Raw genomic sequence first — 21,117 nt, forward strand, 5'->3', positions numbered from 1 at the left:
TAAACGTTTAATCGATGATAATCGTGTTATCCTGATTGACAACTCTGGATAAACGAAGCTGAGCCTAATTATCACAACTGCACACATTAACATCATCGCAAGCATCCGCATAAATTACTACGATTATCTCAGCGATTATCATAATTTATGCATATAATTACACGCATCATCATAATTTATGCATATTAATACACACACTATCATAATTAATGCGATTTGCGCATTTTTCAGAAAATTATTAATTTTTATTATTTTTATCAAAATTTCATTACCCGACACATACAACATGTTACAAATAAAAGTGTTGCTTCTATAAGGAATAACGTCTGCGACTCAGTTGGACTCGCTACACAGGCACAGGAGATGTGCACATAGACCAATCAAAGATCCTCCATATAGCCTTAACAGATTTTTGGCGAAAGTGCTGTTCACGAGCACCTATGAAGACCGGCATAGCGCACGAGGGGGTGGGTGGCCAGAACCACACCCGACCACCTTTGTCTCCCGAGTGGCGATGTTTACACACTGCACCAGGTACTCATTTGAGGCTGAGTCGATCTTGGGAAGGCCCAGGACCGGTTCAGATAATCGGCACTGATGTTGGCCGTGAGCAGAAATTTAACTTGGGTTGCCGGGTTTGTAGCGCAGTGCGTTGACCGCTGCGCTACTGCTCCCCACTGCACGCAGACCAAGGTACTATTGAATGCACAATACTCCCGACATAAAATGTAATCGTTAAAAAGTACACAACAAGTTAGACTATTGCAAAATTACAAAAAAATACAAGCAAAACCAATTAGTCATCCAATTGCTACAGCAGATGCTCTCGGCACTTGAATGTGACTGAAGCATGTTCAGCTTATAAACAAAAATGAGCAACCAGGGGACAATTCATAATCACGTGGTACACAGCTAAACCATTTTGTTTTATCTCACAAATTACAAAGAGAAGCGTTATAAAACATGTAAATAAGCTGATGGTCAAGCTCTTGAGGGTTACGCTGTGTGCCGTGTAATAATAGCGTGGTCAAGGTTAAGAGGTCATCATCATTGTCATAATTTCTTCATCACCCAGGTGCACTCTACATGTGAACAATATCCCATTGTCTTCAGGACTTTCCCTTGACCTCTTGACCTCTGGGTGCTGCTCCAATGCCTGTATCGGTTACCTGCCCTACTCCATTCTGCACATAAGCCCCTCTTCCAAGTTAAACCTACAGTGACAAGAGGAGATCCAAGCTACTCACCCTTCTCTGTAATACATAACGCAATCAGAATCATGAGTCATTGTGGAGAACATGAGTAATGCAATAGAGACACACTCAATGCACCTCCTTCGTATTTGCTGACTCTAGGCATAAACAATGAAAGTAGTTTTTACCCAAAACCCAACGGCCTTCTGGGAGTGCATCATTTCAACAGAATTGATTCAAACACAAAGCACTCTTCACTGGATTCAACATCCAGTGTCTCTCATCAGCATGCTTGCTCGAATCAATACTGTGCTGGTATCCTGGAAAGTATTGCAGGCAAGGGCCCTCTCTCTCTTACAAAGTTCCCAGCAACCTTCCCATTCACCTACATTCAATAGCACAGAGGCATCTGTGTTAGCATGTGTGATGAAGTCTAGCTTTCAGAGCTGCACGGTGATACAGACATTACACCCGACATCAAAACGTCCATATCACTACACTAAAGGCGACTTCTCTACTCTTCCACAATGGTTTATGTAGTGCATGAAGAAAAGAAAATATAAAAAAACTTAAAAAAAAAACGCTTTAATGAAATGTACTGTCCGAGCTGCCCCTCCCCCTGCCTTCTTCCCCCATCGCCCCTCCCCTCCTTCCACATCTCCCGCACCGGGGCATGGCTCCCCGAGGCTTGCCGTGACGTCAGGGACCATGGTGATGTACAGGAAACGTCAGTTGAGCGTGGACAATTAGAGCCGTTAAAAAGATTGTTTAAAAATATTTATATTATTTTAACGATAGAATATAGTATTGTCATTAGTATGACATAGCTATACTAAGTTTGCAGTCGATACGACATTGGGAATACGGTTGAAATTGAGTTACAAGATTTTTGGATGCGACAACACATACAGTAAGTTAAATAAAACCGTGTAAAAGTTTAAAATATATGTTTTGGATTTTTTTATGATAGAATATCGTGTTGTCATCAGCATGACATACCTATACGAAGTTTGCAGTCGATAGCACATTGGGAAGTGTGTAAAAATTGAGTTACACGATTTCTTTTTTGAGGATACAACAGACGAAGTGAGTTAAATAAAAGCGTGTAATAAAAACCACACCGCTAAAAATTAACTCTCGTTACCTTCACACACCATCTGCATGGACATAATTAATCACCGGAGTGGATGCCGAGGAAGGCAGCGGGAAGAAAAAGGCAGAGAGACGAATTGCAAAGAAATGTGGAGGCCGCAACTGAGTGGGAACAGCTCTGGTGAAAGGAGGGATGGAGGGAGATGGGGGAGGCCTTGCCCAGCGTGGGACGTTACAGGCTGAGCACAACAACAACAAGAACAACGATCTGCATCCTGGAAATGAACACTGAACACACAAAGTTCCTCCTGCTACCTCGCTTCTTCATCATACGTGGACCCACAATAGAGGTGTAAGCGCCTGTTGTATACTAACCCCTTCTTCCAAAATTGATATTAATAATATTTGATGATATTTTTATATATTATCTTTTTACTTGTTTTTTATAATGAATGGAAACACACCAAAGCGCAGCAAACTGCAAAACACCAGGGGTTGTTAAGTAATGAACTGGAGGAGGGCTAGGATGGCAGAATTTGCAACCTTGCCTCAAGGAAAGATAAGGCCTGATGAACGGGCACATGTCACCCGTGCAGGCGGCAGAGACAGTGGGAGAGTCAGCCAGACATAGTTAAGGCAAAAAGCCCAACCATCCTGCATGGTTTTAAAGTAACGTCAAAATTCGAAATTCAACAACAGAGTAGGCTAAATTATCGATCCTCGCGCTCGCTCAAATTGGAGACCAGGCTGCGAGCTACATCAATGAACCATTGCCCATTTGCTAATCCAATACTGAATGTTAATATTACTGAAGTCAAAACGAATTCTATGACCTCAGCACATGGGCGAATAATAGGGCAGTGTCAACTCGAAGGCAATGGAAGGAAGCAGAGGCGCCTTTGTCTAAATCACAACCACAGAAAGCCAGGAATCATCACTGATTGTGTGTTTAGGGATTCCGAGCTAGTTGGAACACGTGCACACAGGGAGGAGGTAGAAATACGCCTTGTCCTCCTGCAGCTGAGGGAGCAAAGATAAATCCAGGGTGAGTGGTCAAACGAAGTGGGTCAGCTCAAGGCTGTGTGCACAGGGGAGGGAGCTGATTTAAACAACCCTGCACGTCTGAACGTGAGGGGGCCTTTGACCTGAAATTAAGAATAACACTCCCAGAGCAGAAGGTTGGAGGGCCACAGTGAGACGAGAATAAGAGTGTTGTATATCTCTCAAGGATGCAGACTCAGCTGAACAACAAGGCTGCGGGGGTCACCAGAAGTTCGCGTTCGCCTAGTTAAGACAAAAAGCTCAATTATTCTGTATTGCTATTAAAGTAACGTTAAAGTCGGAATTTAACAACAGGGTAGGCTAAAGTTATTGATATTCACACCCACTCCAATTAAACCAGGCCACAAGTTACGCCTACTGAACCATCACCATCATTAAGTCAATATGAAATGTTATTTCCATCTATACAACTCGACCCGAAGCATATGACAATCAGAACCTTCCTAAGTCAAAATTGAATCGCACCCAGACAGGAGCGAATAGTCGATATAAGGTTGAAGAGGGAAGGAAATTAAGAGCACGGCGAACTGCAAACGTAAGCAAAAAGCCGGGAACGACACCAACCCAGCGACCCACCAGCCCAGCAACAGCGAGTCGGGCTTCGACAGGCCATAAAAGTAGAAATAATAACTCCCGGGGTCAGGGGACACAAGAAGAAGCAGGCAGACAAAAACCAGAACTGACTCCAAGGTTCAACCGCCCTCACCTACAAGGAGTGACGGAAATTAATGAGGCCTTGAGTTAACGGCGTCAGCTGGACAGCAACAACAACGGCGAACAGAAATCGGGTGGGGCAAAGACTGCGGGGCTATGAAATGCAACTTCATGTCAGTAAAGCCCTGACCAACAAGTTAAGTTAAAGACATCACAATACATAATATCGTACATAACACCAATGTTAACGCTATTCACCGTAAACTATACTCCGCTTATATAACCATGCAGACACCAAGGAATACGAATTCCTAGGATCAAGAAACTTACCCCTTAACCTAAGATATCGGAAATAAATTAATAATAATAAGCATATGCATGAAAAGACAAAAGTAAAACTTATGGAAAGCCAGGATAACGGGATGAATCACCACCAGGTCGAATATAAAATACATAATAAAAGAGCGATGTTAAACCCAGGGTCGGAGAGAAAGGGAGATCCCGGCCGTCTTTGTATCCCCGCAGCGCGGGATAGGAGTGTGTATACGCTCGGGGAAACACCTCCACTTGAGTCAAGCACCACGATGGGAAACGACAGACCTTAGGTTACATACCAAATCATAACTGTGAAATGGTAAGGGACAAATGTTAAAACTTTTTAACCATTTCTTTGTGCGTCGGTGAGGGTCGGAGGGAGTGTTGCCCCTCCCTCCAGGTCGTGCAACACGGACAAAGACGCCTATGAGACGATTTGTAACGTCTGTGTTTTGGTTCATGAAGAAGGCCAGACAAGAGATAATATTGCACCCAGACAGAGAGACGACTTCGAGGCAATTTGTAACATCTGATTGTTTGCTCGTGGATTTTATGGAGGGAGTATGACAACGGAATATACCGTGGGTGATGCACACAAGGACATACGGATGTACGGACACACACATGGACACACCTACCTACGGACAGATCCTGACACAGCAAAAATCGAAAGAAACCCCGCCTTGTGGGCAGGGTCCAAAGGGATTTTTCGGCATAAAAGAAAGGACCCTGAGCATTGGAAACCAGCTCGACCGGGAGGGTCGACTCAGGAGCGAGCTGCGACCAGCGGGTCGGCTCGACTCTTCAGCTCGTCTGGGACTCAGCCGAGTTCGATCGGCTCACCGGAGCCGGCTCTCGGGGCTCGACTCAAGCGGCTCCTCATCTCCTCTGCAGGCGGGCAAGACCCGCTTGACAGCTCAACTCGGCCTGCGTGGGTCAACCTCTGCCGAGTCGGAGGTCTCTGCTGCCGCCGGAGTGGGGAGGATCGCGGTTTGGCGACAAGGCTCCGTGCTCACCCTGGTCGACGACCCAACACTGCACGCTGCGAGCGAGCTGTGGGCGCCACCTACCGACCGGGTTCCGAACTGCGACAGCGTATCAACGGGCATCCGAACCAAGTTCACCACGGTGACAGGGGAGCGACTGATACGTATGACGCGCACCACCCCCTCACCACACGACCACCAGGCGTCTGTTTGACATAAAGAACCGACTCCGAACACTGACTATTCAAGACAACTCTTACCACTCAAACACACTCGAACCCATAAGCCATCCGTGGCTGTGAAGGCATCACAACGAGACCGAGTGATGGCCATCCGTCGTTTATAAGAGTATTCGTAATTTTTATCTTTAATATTTAGTGGGCCGTACTCTTAATCGCATAAATTCCCAACAGATCCATCAATACGAATTGATTCTTGGCACCTCCTTCCGCCGAGCCACGCTCACGTGGGGAGTGGTGGCCCACCAGATCCTTATCAGGTGATCTGGTCCCCAATTAGTAAACTTGGTATAAGATAACGATCTTCGGAAAAGGAGCACCGTCGCAGGCCCTTACTCCAAGCCATTCTGTTGTCAGATAACCTGCCGATGTATCTGTTGAGATTGGTGCCTTTAAGAATAATAACTGTTTTTGATTGTTTTTTTTTATCGCCGTATAATCTTTCAAGTATCTTTCAGTCATAATCGCCGCACGTACTCGCATCCTCTACAGAATATTCAACTGTCCCGTGACCCAAGGTGCTAACAACGTGATAAGGGTTGCGTATGATCAATAAGGAGTGCGGTACTGCGTGAACAATATTGAGTATAATCATTCATTAACGTTAAGGTTTTTCTTAGCATAGTATTTGCATATTTTAACGACTCTCTCTCTCACTAACAACCATCGCGTTATGCGGGATCCATGTGCCGTTGTCAAAGTGAAATCAGACAATCGTTGATGATACTGTATTGATGCCGTGTTGACGTTCCGGGATTGAGAGTTCGCATACTATATCATAGTTGAGGTTGAATTAGTAATAAATTGATTAATACAGAAGTGGTTGTGTGATTCTTTCCTAAAATCTATGCATAAGATCTGCTTCTGCGTTGAGATCTGAACTTGGTGACCTTAATAAACACACTAATACATACTCAGTAAATGTTAAAGAGATAACGGGGTGAACCGGGGACCTAAAATATAACCACGAATACCCACTCTGGGAATGTTAAAGCGAGAATGAGACGAACCTAGACAACGATGCCGAGTTAATCTAAGCTAATCTTGCATACTTACACCACACCTGCATAACTGCATACGATTAATTGCCTTATTCCGATCGATAACCCACCCTCGTCACCGAGGCGGGGTCTGGTTATCATAACGACTTGCATTATCATAATTACACCCACTCGCATAATTACTACGATTACCTCTCGAATTGGCATAATTAAATGTGCATAATTACATAAATTAACATATTTCCGGATAATTACACATTTGGCCAAATTTCATTTGATTATTATTATTTTCACTGAATATTCATAACCCACATATACAACATAATAATTTCACCCACGCACGCATACAACATAACAAATTTTGATAACCAACATATACAACACGCCTCATTCCCAACCACTGCCATCAACATACTGGACATCTGTGAAAAAGGAGCTTTACAGCTCATCAGATTCTTCCAGTCCAAATAAAAACATTCTGATGATTCTGAACGTCGTTTTTTGGAAATAATGTCTTGTTACCAGGCCTCCGCTCCTCTACATCTGCGATGAGAGACGAGGCGAACGCACTCTCACCGTCCTCCCACACCGAGAGGGACCGGTCCAGACTTCATTGCGGCGTTTCTAGATTAAAAATTTTCCACCACTAGGCACAGCTGTGATGCACACAACCGCCCGTGCCCTTTCTGCACCACCGTTGGAGCACGACGCCGCCATGCACCGCTGCACGGGTCGCGTGCAGCGGTGCATGGCTCCCCTGCACCAATGGCTAAATATTTAAACCAAACCAATTTTTATTTTATTTTACAAGGTAAGGCCCACTGAGCTACATAGCTCTTTTTCAGAAGCGACCTCACTATCGCCAATGATATCTGGACGAAATGGTTTATCACGTAGAAATTTACATCAGCCAAATACTCTAAACGCATGTTAATTCTAAATGTGGAGGGAAAATACAGCGGAACCAGCGAAGAATCCACGCGACCACGGGGAGAGAAACACGCAAGCTCCAAACATACAAGCGTCAGAGTCGGGATCGAACCGACAACTCCGCCCTGCTTCAATTCACAGTCGGGAGTGGTAATTGTTGTGGAAAGAAACAAAAGTATGCCCTCTCTTGCAAAGGTCAAGAGGTCACCCAGCCCAAACGATGCCACTACACCCTGGCAAAGTGGAGAACAAGTGACGCCAAACGTTACAGGGGTTTAATTGCGTAATAACTCCAAACTTTCAAATGAATCGCCACTAAGTCATCTCCTTTTGCCGATAGGATAATAATTGGGCGTGTGCCCTTTTCTCATTAAATGACAACGATTTATACACGCGCACGTTGCAAGCAGGCTCCGACGTTGTACAGTTGCCAAATCCAGATGGTATTCATATACAGGTCAGAAGGTCAACATCAGAATCTATTTAGAATCGTTTGAGGCTTTTGTCATGTGCAAATATGTCATTGCTGTTTACGGTTTGGCCCATTTACAACGAGCCGTCGTTAATAGCACAAATAATCACCCACGTGGCTGTTGATCATGTTTATCTGCTTGACCTTTTTATAATGGACATACACATAAGATAGGTGCATTGATCATATATGCATACAATACACATTATACTGCACACTGAAGACACAAAGCCATTACAACTGGCGTCTACAACACAATACAAAATGCATCGATGCAGGTTGAGAGGGAATCGAGTGAGCGGGGAGAGCGCTGGAGACTGAGAGTGTCTCACTGTGGCCTCAGGGTGCTCGGCGGATCGTGTGGCTTACGGTTGGTTGGACGTCCACAGAGCGTGTAATGTTATTTATGAAGAGAAACTCAGAGGGCCTATATGGATCAGTGGCACTGAGAGATTAGCACACTGGGTGTATTCATTCTATTTAAGGCGCTACGTTGGGGACATTTCTGTGCGTGGCTCAAGTGGCCCAAGGGTTGGATACTTCACCGCCGGGAGTTTTAAATGAGGCTGTCAGAAGAAGCGATGGTTACGATGTTGCACGAGCAGGTGGCTCTCTGAGAGTCCAAACGCAAAAAGCTCGAACGCCCCCCCACCTCTCTTCGTCAACAGGCGCACACGCGTGACACGGGAAAGAGCTGTTTAAAATAAAATAACCTACACAAGGGGCTTACACGGTGCCTCTCTTTCATTATCAAAGTGAGACCCACATGTTCACGTTTTCATTGAAACCCCAAGAGGATCGGTGTCCTTCTTAGGAGTAACTTAAAAGAGGCAAACGCAAGCAGAACTCCGCTCTGTGTCTCCACACATTGACAGCGTTGCTTAGTCCACCAGCCAATTGGCTTTCTGCACCAGCCAGTCAGTGCTATCCAAGCAGCATTTGTTTAAGTGTAGTGACATACGAGACGTCACTAAAGGGCAACCACAGTGCCCAGTGGAAGGGGGTGCTGTAGGGGCATGGCCCTGGCAATGGTGAGAGAAAGAGCGCGTGAGGACGTGGCCTTTGGGTGAACCCAGGAGGGCACGTGACCGGACGAGGTGGAAGGGGCTACCCCCAAAGGGGGGTGAGAGGGACACGTGATGAGGTACCAGAGCCCTTGAGAAGAAGTTGGAATGGGGTGGAGCGGATATACACCGGGGCGGAGAACCCGGCGTGGTCTTTGTCGTTGGAGTGCTGCTGAAGAGAGATGGGGCCCTACCGCCAAGTCCTGGATCCTCGGTCTTCGGGCGTGAGAGAAGTCGTCGAGAGCCGGGCAACGTGTTAGCTGGCTCGGCAGATTATATAGTGTTCCCGTGAGTGTTATGTAGCTATCCAGGGTGGTCACCACCCTTGGTCGTTATCCCGCGAGTGTAGACTTACCTGTGTTGTATTAGTAAATAAAACGTGTTGCTTCCATGCTCAAGAGTGCGTCTCAATAGAACCCACTACATTTGGTGTCGGAAGTAGTTAACCGTACGGAAAAAGAGGATGAAGAGGGGATCATTCCCCAAACAACCCATGCTGTTGCAACCCTGGAGAAGGAGAGCGAGGCGGTGCTGCCGGCGGAGCAGCGTCAGGAGTTTCACGACGCAGCCTCGCCGCCATCGGGGAGAGACCGCAGGGCGTGCCGCGCACGCCTCGCCGAGCTGCTGGCTACCACAGCGGTGTTGGTCTCTGAGCTGGACCACGAGGAACCGCCACCAGGGACCAGAGCGCCGGAGTTGAGAGGGGTCGACGCCGCAGCCACCATTTCCTGCGCGCGGGAATCTTCAGATGAGCTGTCCGCGCGCACCACCGCCATCTTGGCGGTCGGACGGGGAGATCTTCCCGCCATCTCTGAAGCTCCACATCCGGCGACGATTGCGGTTCCACCTCTATGGCGACGACTTCCATTTGTCAAATAATTTACGGCGTCAGGTGGCGACTGGGAAGCGTTCAGGAGGCGCTTCATGGCGAACTGTGAGTTGGCGGGTTGGACGGAGGTGGAGGCGCTCCGTGCTCTCCCCACCGCACTAGATGACGACGCCTTGGCGGCATTCTACGCCATCCCAGCCACCAACAGGGACATGTTGCCGCGGGCCTTCATGCAGATGGCAGCGATTTTTGATCCGCCATCCAACGTTCGTCAAAAATTTGCCGCGCGGACTCGAGGGGAATCTGAGACGCCTCTCGCATTCCGCAGCACTTTGCTATCGTTAGCACAGGCGGCATTTCCGAAAATGGAACAGGATGGCTTAGACTCACTAGTGCTGGAGCGCTTGCTGGCACTGGCTCAGGAACTGCATGTGGTCCTGTCAGCTACGGAGGACGTAAATTTATCTTCTCTTTACATCACACAATGCCTCCAAGCAAATCTTAGTCTTCAACGCCGAGTGGGGGTGGCAGCATGCACTGGTTCTTCCATTGCTCCGGATGCACCCAAAGACGTGAAAGATTCGCAAGTATGCGCGTTAAGCAACGACAACTGATGGAGGAAGATCGACGCTGAGCAACGAGGAGGGCGAGACCAGCGGAGAGGGACCTTCTCTCGCCCGAGGAGCAGCCCCATCGTCCGCTTCGACTGTGGTCTGCCGGGGCACATCGCGAAGGGATGCCGCGCTGTGCGAGGAAGACTCCATGGACCACCGTCGTCCTCCACCCGGTCGTCCTCATCTCTACCGGGCCCCCAGGCAAGTCGAGACGCACCACCTAATTCACCTAGCTCACACGTCGGTGTGGGTTTGCACGGTGTTGGCTCGGATAGGGTCAGAGAGTGTGGGCATTCCGGATTTCCTTGTATCGGCCTCGTCAATGGTCGAAGTTTGCACATCGGGTTGTCGCTGCGGCGGCTGGCTCATTGGCCATTGTAGGGACAGTACAAGGGATGGAAGTTAGAGTGCTCATCGACACCGGAGAGTCCGCTACTATTATCTCGGAGTTGATTTTTTATATTTTGCCCAAACACTCTTGCATTCTTCAACCTGTCGCCGTTCCGTGTTTCGCCACGAACGGGGGATCCCTAGGGATCATGGGTCAATTACCACAACAGTAGGTGACATCCAGTTGACCGGGCCAGTACTAGTTTTGAAATCCTTGGCAGTGCCCTCTCTACTGGGCACCGATTTCTGAGGAAAGATGCCCCTGAAAATCCTGATAGATCAGGGCTGCATCGAGTTGCCATCGGGCCGCCGATTGCCTTTTCTTTCTTTTCCAACTCGATTGCGCACAGCTAATGCCACAGTCCATGCTGTGACGAGTAAGACTGGAAAAATTCCGCCCGTAGCGCAAATGCTGGTGCCCCTGCGACTGCGGAAGCAGCTCGATCACAGGGCAACCGCCGAAGGGATCCTACTGGGACCCTCAAATAAAGCGAGTCGGGGGTTAACACTAGCGGAGGCCCAGACCTTGGTGTGCCGAGACCAGGAACCCTTTATTCAGGTCCTCAACACTGGGTTGGCCACGTCCGTTATACAGGCAGGGACTGTTTTGCGTCCGCTGCAAGTTGCAGCGACAAAATTCTTGGTAAGGTTGGGGTCACCTCGGCTTCAGAGCAGGGTGCGCCGAGCGATGAGAGGTGGATAGACACTCTCTGTTCCGAAAACCCTGATATGTCAGGCGCTCAAAGAACCGAATTGCGCTCACTCTTGTGGGAATTTTCTGACGTTTTTAGTAAGGGGAAATACGACATTAGTCGCATGACTCTCCTGCGCCACCACATCGATACAGGAGATGCCGCCCCCATCCGACAAAACCCTTACAGATTAAGTCGGTAGACGAAATGTTGGCTGCTGACGTTATTTCACCGTCGAACAGTCCGTGGGGTGCACCCATCGTGCTTGTCAAGAAACATGATGGGAGTCTGCGATTTTGCATTGGACTTTCGCAAACTGAATAAGGGTTCTGTTGCTGACGCATACCCACTCCCGCGTATGGACGATTCCTTGGATGCTCTGTCCGGGGTGCGGTTTTTCTCTACCATTGACTTGTTGTCAGGATTTTGGTAATTGCTGTTGGATGAGAGTTCGAAACCTAAAACCGCGTTCCAGACACCGCAAGGTTTGTTTAAATTTAACCGGCTTCCGATGGGGCTCTACTCCACGCCGGCTACATTTCAGAGGCTTATGGAGCTGGTGTTGGCGGAACTCCAGCGGGACTGCTGTTTGATTTACCTAGATGATGTGATAGTTTTTGGCCGTACGTTCAAAGAGCATTTGCAATGGTTGCATGCAGTTTTCCTAAAGATGCGGGACGCGAACTTAAAATTTTAGCCACAGAAATGCCACCTGCTCCAACGATCAGTGAGATATTTGGGACACATCATCAATGCGTCGGGGATAGCGACAGACCCGTGGGATTGACCCGTGCAGAATGGGGACGCCTCCAGGCAGAGGATTCCTCCTTGTTGAGGCTAAGATGACGGGTCACAAATGCTGTTGAGGGGGTGGACCGACGCGGGGTGGCCCCAGTGATCCGGAAAGGGGGTCTGTTGATGTGCTGGGACGGCGGGTTGCATCGTTACAATATTGTGGTACCCACTGTCTTGAGGGGCAGAGTCATCTGGGCGGTGCACGAACGGCTCATGCACCTTGGCATGCAGAAAACGCTTACGACTGTTAAGCTCGATTTCTTCTGGCCTGGCATGTCGGGGGATGTATACAACGTTCTGAAGGGGTGCGTGCAATACACACGTCGGAAACCCCCTCCGAAATTGGCCTGTCCGCCATTGCAATCGATCTCTGTGTCCCGCATAAACGAACTCATTGCGCTTCACGCCCTGGGCCTGTTTCCGACCACGCCGTGAGGTAATCGGTACTTATTGGTGCGGGTTGAATATTTTTTTCGCTGGCCGATGGCTTGACCGCTTCCGAACCAGTCAGCTACGGCGATTACTAAGGCATTCTTTAATGGGTATGTACTAGATAAGGGGGCTCAGGAACGCCTCCTGACGGATCAGGGCAAAATATTTTCGTCCAAATTACTGAAGGCCACCAAAAAGGTTCGCACATCGCCTATCGAATGGCTCCTCACGCTTCCACTGGCTTTTCGCCATTTTTTTTTTATATGGGAGGGAACAGGATCCTGCGATTGATGTTCAACTTGACACGGGATGGTCTAAGTCGAAGACTAATATGCCTGACTCCATGCGCCTTAACCTTCAGCATGTGTTGGAAGCACAGGAAGCTTCCAGAGAGAATTCGGTCTTAGGGCAATCGGCAAATGAAAGGTTAAGGGGGCTACGTGTGCAGGGGACAAAGTGGACCCCGGGGGACAGAGCCTGGTTGCACTGTCCTCAGGTACCGGTGGGTCCATCCCCCAAGTTATACAAGCCATGGCGAGGCCCAGTCGATGTGATACAAGCTAACAGGCCACAATGTGTGCAGATTCAGTTCGGTCGTCGGCGATGGTTCGAACACCCGTCACGCCTCAAATAATTTATTGCGCCTCGCGTGGTCCCTTTATCCCCACTTTTCAAGGGTCGAGTGTCTGGTGTGTCCGACGAGCTGGGGCGGGCATCCGCTGAGGTTGTGCCTCAGGGAAGTTCTGTGATTCCACCCGCAGGATCAAAGCACCTGATGCCCTCGCCGTCACCGGTTGCGCCGGCCGCGGATTGACCACCAAGGGGGGAGCAACCATCGCCCACTCGTCCTCTTGCTGCCGTCAGTGATTTCCAGGAGGGGCCGTGCCCGTTAGGCCATCCTTCACTTTCCCCCAGGCCCTCCAAGGAGCTTATGCCCACCTCGCTTGGGGGCCTGGCAACGAGGACTCGTTCAAAGACTAACCGGTTCAAGTGACTTTTTCCCACCGTGTTGTTCCCCTGCGCTGCCTGCTTTTTGCAACACTCATGAGTCAGGGAATTCATTGGCTGAACCTGCTTCTTTATATGCTCGTGGGTGTTGCCACACACGCAGGCGTAGGGTCATGCTGGAGGTGGGAGTGGGTGTGAAACGGGCCTTGTATATTGCTAAATTTCCTTTGCTTTATTGTTGTTGTTGTTTTGACTCTGTGATTATTGTGCATACTGTGGTTATTTATTGTTGTTCGCTTGTCGGTTGTTCTTTATTGTTGTTGGGGGGCACACTCTTATCTTCTTTTGCAGATAGTCACAGCCGGGACAGCTGTATATTATGAAAGGGGGGGGGGTGATTTAGTGACATACTAGACGTCACTAGAGGTCAGCCACAATACCCAGTGGAAGGGGGTGCTGTGGTGGCATGGCCCTGGCAATGGTGAGAGAGAGAGAGAGAGCACGTGATGACGTGGCCTTTTGGTGAACCCTGGAGGACACGTGACCGGACGAGGTGGAAGGGGCTACTCCCAAAGGGGGTGAGAGGGACACGTGATGAGGTACCAGAGCCCTCGAGAACAATCTGGAATGGGGCGTGGCCAGGGGCGCAGCTGGGGCATTGAGTGCTGCTGAAGAGAGATGGGGCCCGCCCGCCAAGTCCTGGATCCTCGATCTTCGGGCGAGAGAGAAGTTGAGAGCCGGGCAACATGTTAGCTGGCCCGGCAGATTATATAGTGTTCCCGTGAGTGTTATGTAGCTATCCAGGGTGGTCACCACCCTTAGTCATTATCCCGTGAGTGTAGACTTACCTGTGTTGTGTTAGTGAATAAAACGTGTTGCCTCCATACTCAAGAGTGCATCTAAATAGAACCACTACATAAGCAAGGCAATTCTGGACCATATTGCACCACAGCAGCACTCACCGAGTTTGTGTATGGCAGTGTTCTTCATACATTTTCAGAGGGGGCACTTTCGCCACGAAGACATCATCAATGTGAGGGCCGCCACACATTTGAAACCATTGGGGGTTTGATGGCAGTATGATGATGATGGTTGAGGGAGGGGTGTTTTCACTCTTTGTGTATTGCCGGGGGCCTCACATCAGGGGCCGCACTCAAGGCCACCAGGGGCCGCCAGTGGCCGTGGTGGCCTTGCAATGAAGTGCATGGTTTTTCTTTTTTTACATCTAATGGCATCTCAACGTTTGTATTGCGCGCTCTGGCTGCGTTTTTTTGAACAAGCATGACTGTGCTAATGAGATCCAGAAGTTAAAAACAGGCAAGAGCTCTCTGGCTTAAGTGACTGCTTATGCTGCTGGCTAACATTGATATGGAAAGCCGAGAGGCTGTTGGACAAAATTTCATTTTTATTGAAATTACTCAAGATTGGAGTTCTGGTGTTGCCCATCATGCTCCGTGGGAATGCAAAATTAATGCGCTGGGTAATAATGGTTGTGATAAAAAAATAAGGATAACCATTTTCTTCAAACTCACTTTGCCCCTTTGAAACCTTGTAAGAGATACACCTGCCATGAATAATTATTGTGGAAGCAACTATCAAGGGCTTTTTTTTCTCCAAATTTATGATTGAATTATATCTTTTAAAAAAATTATTTCACCTGAGCTGAATAATATTTAAAAACCGGAAGGCTGTAAATCTATTCTACGCAGGGCATTTAGTAAATTGCCTCAAAACAAATTGAAATAATGTCAATGGCCACTCTTGCAAAGAACCAAGTGTGCGTTATGTAGAGGGATCGTAAAACGTAAAGTACCTCTCAAAGTACATCAATTACATAGCAGTTACGGTATCACACGATCCCCCATGGTTACCGTATCAAGGTTATGCATCACTCGACAGGGCACCGCTTGACGTAGGCTCCAATCGTATCCATGGAGATCCTTGAACACACAAGTTACGGTTGCCATGATATGGCCGTACTACGAGATAAAATCTGCGGTTATGGTATCATTTGTTCAACTAACCAGCATTACATCATGGTTGTACGTATGTATGTTGAACTGCTTTCACACCGTGCGTAGCCAACCGTCCTTATTAGAAGTGTGGGGGAAGGACAACAAATGAAACACGAAAATAAGTTCTAAATAAATGAGTTTTCAATATTTGATGATTAAAAAGTGCAGCTCAACTGGGTTCCTAATATCGGAAGGAAGAGACCCACCGAGACCCACAGAGATCCAGATAAATATATAATCATAGAGACCCACAGAGAACGTATGTATGTTGAACTTCTTTCACACTGTAAATAGACAACTGTGCCAATCGGAGGTGCGGAAGATGGACAACAAATTTGACACAAAAAGCAGTTCTAAAGAAATTAGTTTTCAATCTAGATGGTTGAAAAGTGCATAGCTCCATTGGGTTCCTAATATCAGAAGGAAGAGGTTCACCTACAGAGATCCAGAGATTCATAGACCATAGACACCCACAGAGACCCACAGAAACCCATAGATACCCATACTCATACATATGTATGTTGAACTTCTTTCTCACCCTACGCAGCCAACCGGGCTAATCGGAGGTGTGGGAGAAGGACAACAAACTAAACACAAAATAAGCTCTAAAGAAGTGGGTTTTTAATCTAAATGGAAAAGTGGATAGCTCGAGATGTGTGTATTATGTTGAACTTTTTTTGCACCGTACGTAGCCAACCGTGCTAATCGGAGGTGCCGTTGCTGTGGAATATAATTTTATTTTTTGGAAAAACATTGGAATAACTCAGTATTAAAGTTGTATATCAATAAATATCATCTCTAAAATGTATGTAAATGTTTTAGAACTTTACTGACAGCATGGCAGTTATATGACATAAAAAACTTTGTAGAACAGTTCATTGTTGAATTAGTTTAGTGTAACTGACAGCATGTGCATTAAAAGCACTATAGATCGCAATTACTATAAGGCTCATGGCAGGCTTACATTGAGTGAAGTGCAGTTTAAGAACGTTTAGGTATATTCCCTTTTACAGAAAGACACAAAACAGGATAAAATTGCGACACACAATTGCAAAGTTACGGCATATGATATATGTATGTATATCGAAGTTTCTTTCCCACCGTACATAGGCAACCATGCGAATCGGAGGTGCGGGGGAAGGACAACAAACTAAACACAAAAAGCACTTTCCAAGAAATGAGTTTTCAACCTAGATTATTTCAAAGTGCATAGCTCCAGTGGCTTCCAATATCAGAAGGAAGAGTGTTCCAGACGGTCGCGGGAGCGCATCTGAAAGCGCCACGTTATGCAGTGACCATCGCCTTTGTTCGATGGCCGAGCCAAAAAAAAAACAATATTACGACAATCGTCATGTCGTAAAACATTATATCGCGGCTGCCCCCAGAGCGACGCCCCCCCCCCTCGTCAGTCCCAGTACGGCTGTGGGAGATGCGCGTGTGCGGGCGCGTGCGCACCGTACCGCTGAACGTGATGTTGAAGCCCTCGTAGGACATGGAGAAGTCGGAGACGAAGCGCAGCTGGGCCTGGTAGTTGCCGAGCGTCCCGGCGCTGAGAGGCGGCGGGAGTGCGGCGCCCGTGATCCGCGCCAGGGGGGACGCGAAGCTGCCACTCTCCGTCACCAGCAGGTAGTCGTGCTGGCTCTCCAGGTGCAATGTGTGGAACGTGAACTTGACCCCTGGCGGAGAGAGCGACGCGGCAGATCGAATGGGCAGCATGGCCACGGTGGCAGTGATGCAGTGGTAACGCCTGTGCTCACGTCAAGAAGGACCCGGGTTCGATTCCCGACTCGGGCACCTCTCCGTGTGTAGTCCCCCTGTTCTGCATGGGATTCTTCTGGGTTCTCGGGTGTTTTGTTGTTGTAACTTTATGACCCACCCCTACCGGACATCTGTGACAAAAAAAAGCTTCATAGCTCATCGGAGTTCTCCAGGATAAATACTTGAGACTCAACTGGATTTTACTGGGTAAAGAAAGGAAAACGGTCAAACAATCGTTCATTGGACATCTTACGACCATATATGATGACATGAGGAATTTCTGCATGATTTTCTGTACATAAAAGCAACGTAGCTCGAATATTCATAATGCAGTGCTATATATTATGCACACTTTAATAATTGTAAGAAAATAAAATAAAATTTTTACTGAGCCGGTCGGCTACTTCCTGCAAGCAGTGGTAAATGTTGTCTGTCCGTGAGGCATATACAGTAGTTTCCATAGACACTTCTCCTGCTTTCCTAAAAACTACTGGCGTTAATGAGATGTTAACTACCTCGCCTGGTATGCAGGAGGTCGTGGGTTTGATCCCGACCACTGACGCCTGCTGTATATTTGGAGTTTGCATGCTCTCCCCGTGGTTGCGTGGACTTGTCTCAGGGTCTTCCGGTATTTCCCTCCACAACTACATTCAACGTGCGTTCAGAGTATTTGGCCGCTGTAAATGTCCACGTGGTGAGCCACTTCGGTAGGCTATCATTTGTGATGGCTAGGTCACGTCTAAAAAAGTACATAGCTCAGTGGGGCCTTACCTGCTAAAATAAAAAAAAAAGTTTTTGTTAGCTTTAGTAAAAAGTACCCAGTATCATATCGTTCTCGTGCAAGCTTGGCTCGACAGCACCTCTTTTAAAACGTGTTTAACGTAACCTTCCATTCAACAGTGGCCTTCACCACAGTGGAATTGGTGCACGCAGGTGCGGTGGGGCGCGGGAGCTGGGAGGCGATCGCGGCACCGCCGCTGGGAATGGGAACCCCCGTTGCGGCGAGCCCCAATTACCGCAGCGATGCGCAATGACGGGGTTCCCATGCGTTGTCCACGCTCGGTCCGTGACCACTTCAGCACGCAAGGTGGATGCTGCTGGCGCGGTCGTTGGAAACGACTGTGGAAGTTTCTTAAATCTCCCCGCGCCAGTTCCTCTGTCCACCCAGCGGCGTTTGTTTATTTAATTTTACCAGGTAGGGCCCACTGGGCTATATAGCTCTCTTTCAAAGCGACCTGGTCACACACGATGGCTCAACGAAGCGGCTTATCATGTGGAAATTTGGAGCAGCCAAATACTCTGAACGCGTGACGTTGATTCGAAGTGTGGAGGGAAAAACTGGAGGACCCGGAGAAAAATCCACGCGACCACGAAGAGAGAGACGTGCAAACTCCAAATATACAGCAGGCGTCAGGGTCAGGATTGAAGCCACAACCTCCTCCATACTAGCTTTGCATGGGCAACCGCAGCAAGTCGATCGGCATTTTCCCTGTGGTGGAGTAAAGTGGGGGTATTCACACTTCCACCAAGATGTGTAGCCAGCGGAGAAGAGTAGGGCACAATAACCACTGGCGGGGCTCTCTAGAGCTCCCTCAAGTGGAGGGCCTTCCGCAAGCAGTGTCATGAGTGGGCAATTGCAGGGCTGCGCCTTTGCCTTTGAAATTAAAAATGGAGGCTATCTCAATGGATTTGGCCTGGATACTTACAAAATCACATTCCATCAATCATCATCATCACAATCCATGGGCAGATAGCCCATACGTGTCCACTGTATATTTCATCATTTATTTCCACTTTCTTCTGTCTTGTGCTAATACTATGCTCAAGTAGAGGCCACATCTTTCTGGCACCAAACACTTATGTCGTCGTCGTCCAGCCGTTCCCTGTGAGGTCTTCCTCTCTTCTCGGTTCCTTCCATGGCTCCGAACAACAACACACTTTTAATGTCCATGTTGTTGTCCATCCTACATGTGTGTTCAAAATTGGGACACATTGATTGCATCAATGTCTCCTTGAAATGCAGCTCAAATAAGATGCATAGCCCGCTGCAAGTACACCTTCATTGGAAAAGCATCAATTGTTGGCGAGATTTTATTCATATCTCAATTCTTGACGGGAACACGGTATTTTTCGCAAACAGCCCAAAACCCCCAGGTTTGCCGGTGCAGTCGCCCATAATTCATGAGACTTGTGCCATCGGCTCAACCTTCATTGCCGCGCTTTATGCGTTACGACGATGGCGTCGTCGTCAAGTGCCAGTACTCGTGCACAGAGAGAGTCGGCATGACCTTGCGGGCTGCACGGCGCGGTGCCCGCTGGGTCACCAGAGGCAGCAGGGACGTCGTGCCCACGGCGGTACCAAGCGCTGCTGCTGGGGCCACTCGGCTGCGATGGCAGAGCAATTATGTGCAATCGGCTTCGAGGAGCTTCCCATATATTCCATTAAAACTTGCCAAGAAAAGTAAACATTTACACAGGTGAGCTTCTATTTGAGTTGAGTTTTTTTAAAATATAAAGGCGAAACGGTACGCCTGATAAAACAGTGCAGCTTACGACTCTCGCGATTACAGTGCACATAACACAGAGTCTACATCATTTCTTAATCTGTGTTCCTTTATAATTGCAAAGCTGAGGGAGAATAAATAATACAACTTAATCCATTACTAACGTAGTGCACGTACTTAAGTTTCCCATACGCTACTATTTTCCTTTTTAATAAATTATAATGCAGTAATGTGCTACGCAATCGAAATAAACCGCAGTGAAACTCCAAAAATTTAGTAAATCCTAAACTTTCCGACACCCCCAATGGCTCCATGGCAATGTCTAAACCACCCCACCTCGAGTTCGCCACCCCTGCCCCCCTACCCCACCCCACCGGCCCCCTTCCGCCCCCCCCCCGCGCAGTCACAATCCCACATCACGTGGTCACAATCCCACATCACGTGGTCACAATCCCACACCACGTGGGGTGACAATCCCACATCACGTGGTGACAATCCCACATCACGTGGTCACAATCCCACACCACGTGGTCACAATCCCACATCACGTGGTGACAATCCCACATCACGTGGGGTGACAATCCCACATCACGTGGTCACAATCCCACACCACGTGGTCACAATCCCACACCACGTGGTGACAATCCCACATCACGTGGGGTGACAATCCCACATCACGTGGGGTGACAATCCCACATCACGTGGGGTGACAATCCCACATCACGTGGTCACAATCCCACACCACGTGGTCACAATCCCACACCACGTGGTGACAATCCCACATCACGTGGGGTGACAATCCCACATCACGTGGGGTGACAATCCCACATCACGTGGTCACAATCCCACACCACGTGGTGACAATCCCACATCACGTGGGGTGACAATCCCACATCACGTGGGGTGACAATCCCACATCACGTGGTCACAATCCCACACCACGTGGTCACAATCCCACACCACGTGGTGACAATCCCACATCACGTGGGGTGACAATCCCACATCACGTGGGGTGACAATCCGACATCACGTGGTCACAATCCCACACCACGTGGTGACAATCCCACATCACGTGGGGTGACAATCCCACATCACGTGGGGTGACAATCCCACACCACGTGGTCACAATCCC

At 48.3% G+C, this 21,117-nt stretch overlaps 1 protein-coding gene across 1 annotated transcript in view; it reads right to left on the reverse strand.

The window, feature by feature from the left end:
• Nucleotides 1–21,117, reverse strand: part of LOC144724246 (CUB and sushi domain-containing protein 3-like) — a 256,770-nt gene that overhangs the window by 188,021 nt on the left and 47,632 nt on the right. Inside the window, exon 9 of the mRNA XM_078603219.1 lies at nt 17,184–17,399. Within this exon, the coding sequence (XP_078459345.1) occupies nt 17,184–17,399 (216 nt within the window). The remainder of the gene's footprint in view (nt 1–17,183; nt 17,400–21,117) is intronic.

Source organism: Lampetra planeri, chromosome 2 (genome assembly GCF_965212315.1).
Source record: "Lampetra planeri chromosome 2, kcLamPlan1.2.h2, whole genome shotgun sequence".
Taxonomy (NCBI): domain Eukaryota; kingdom Metazoa; phylum Chordata; class Hyperoartia; order Petromyzontiformes; family Petromyzontidae; genus Lampetra; species Lampetra planeri.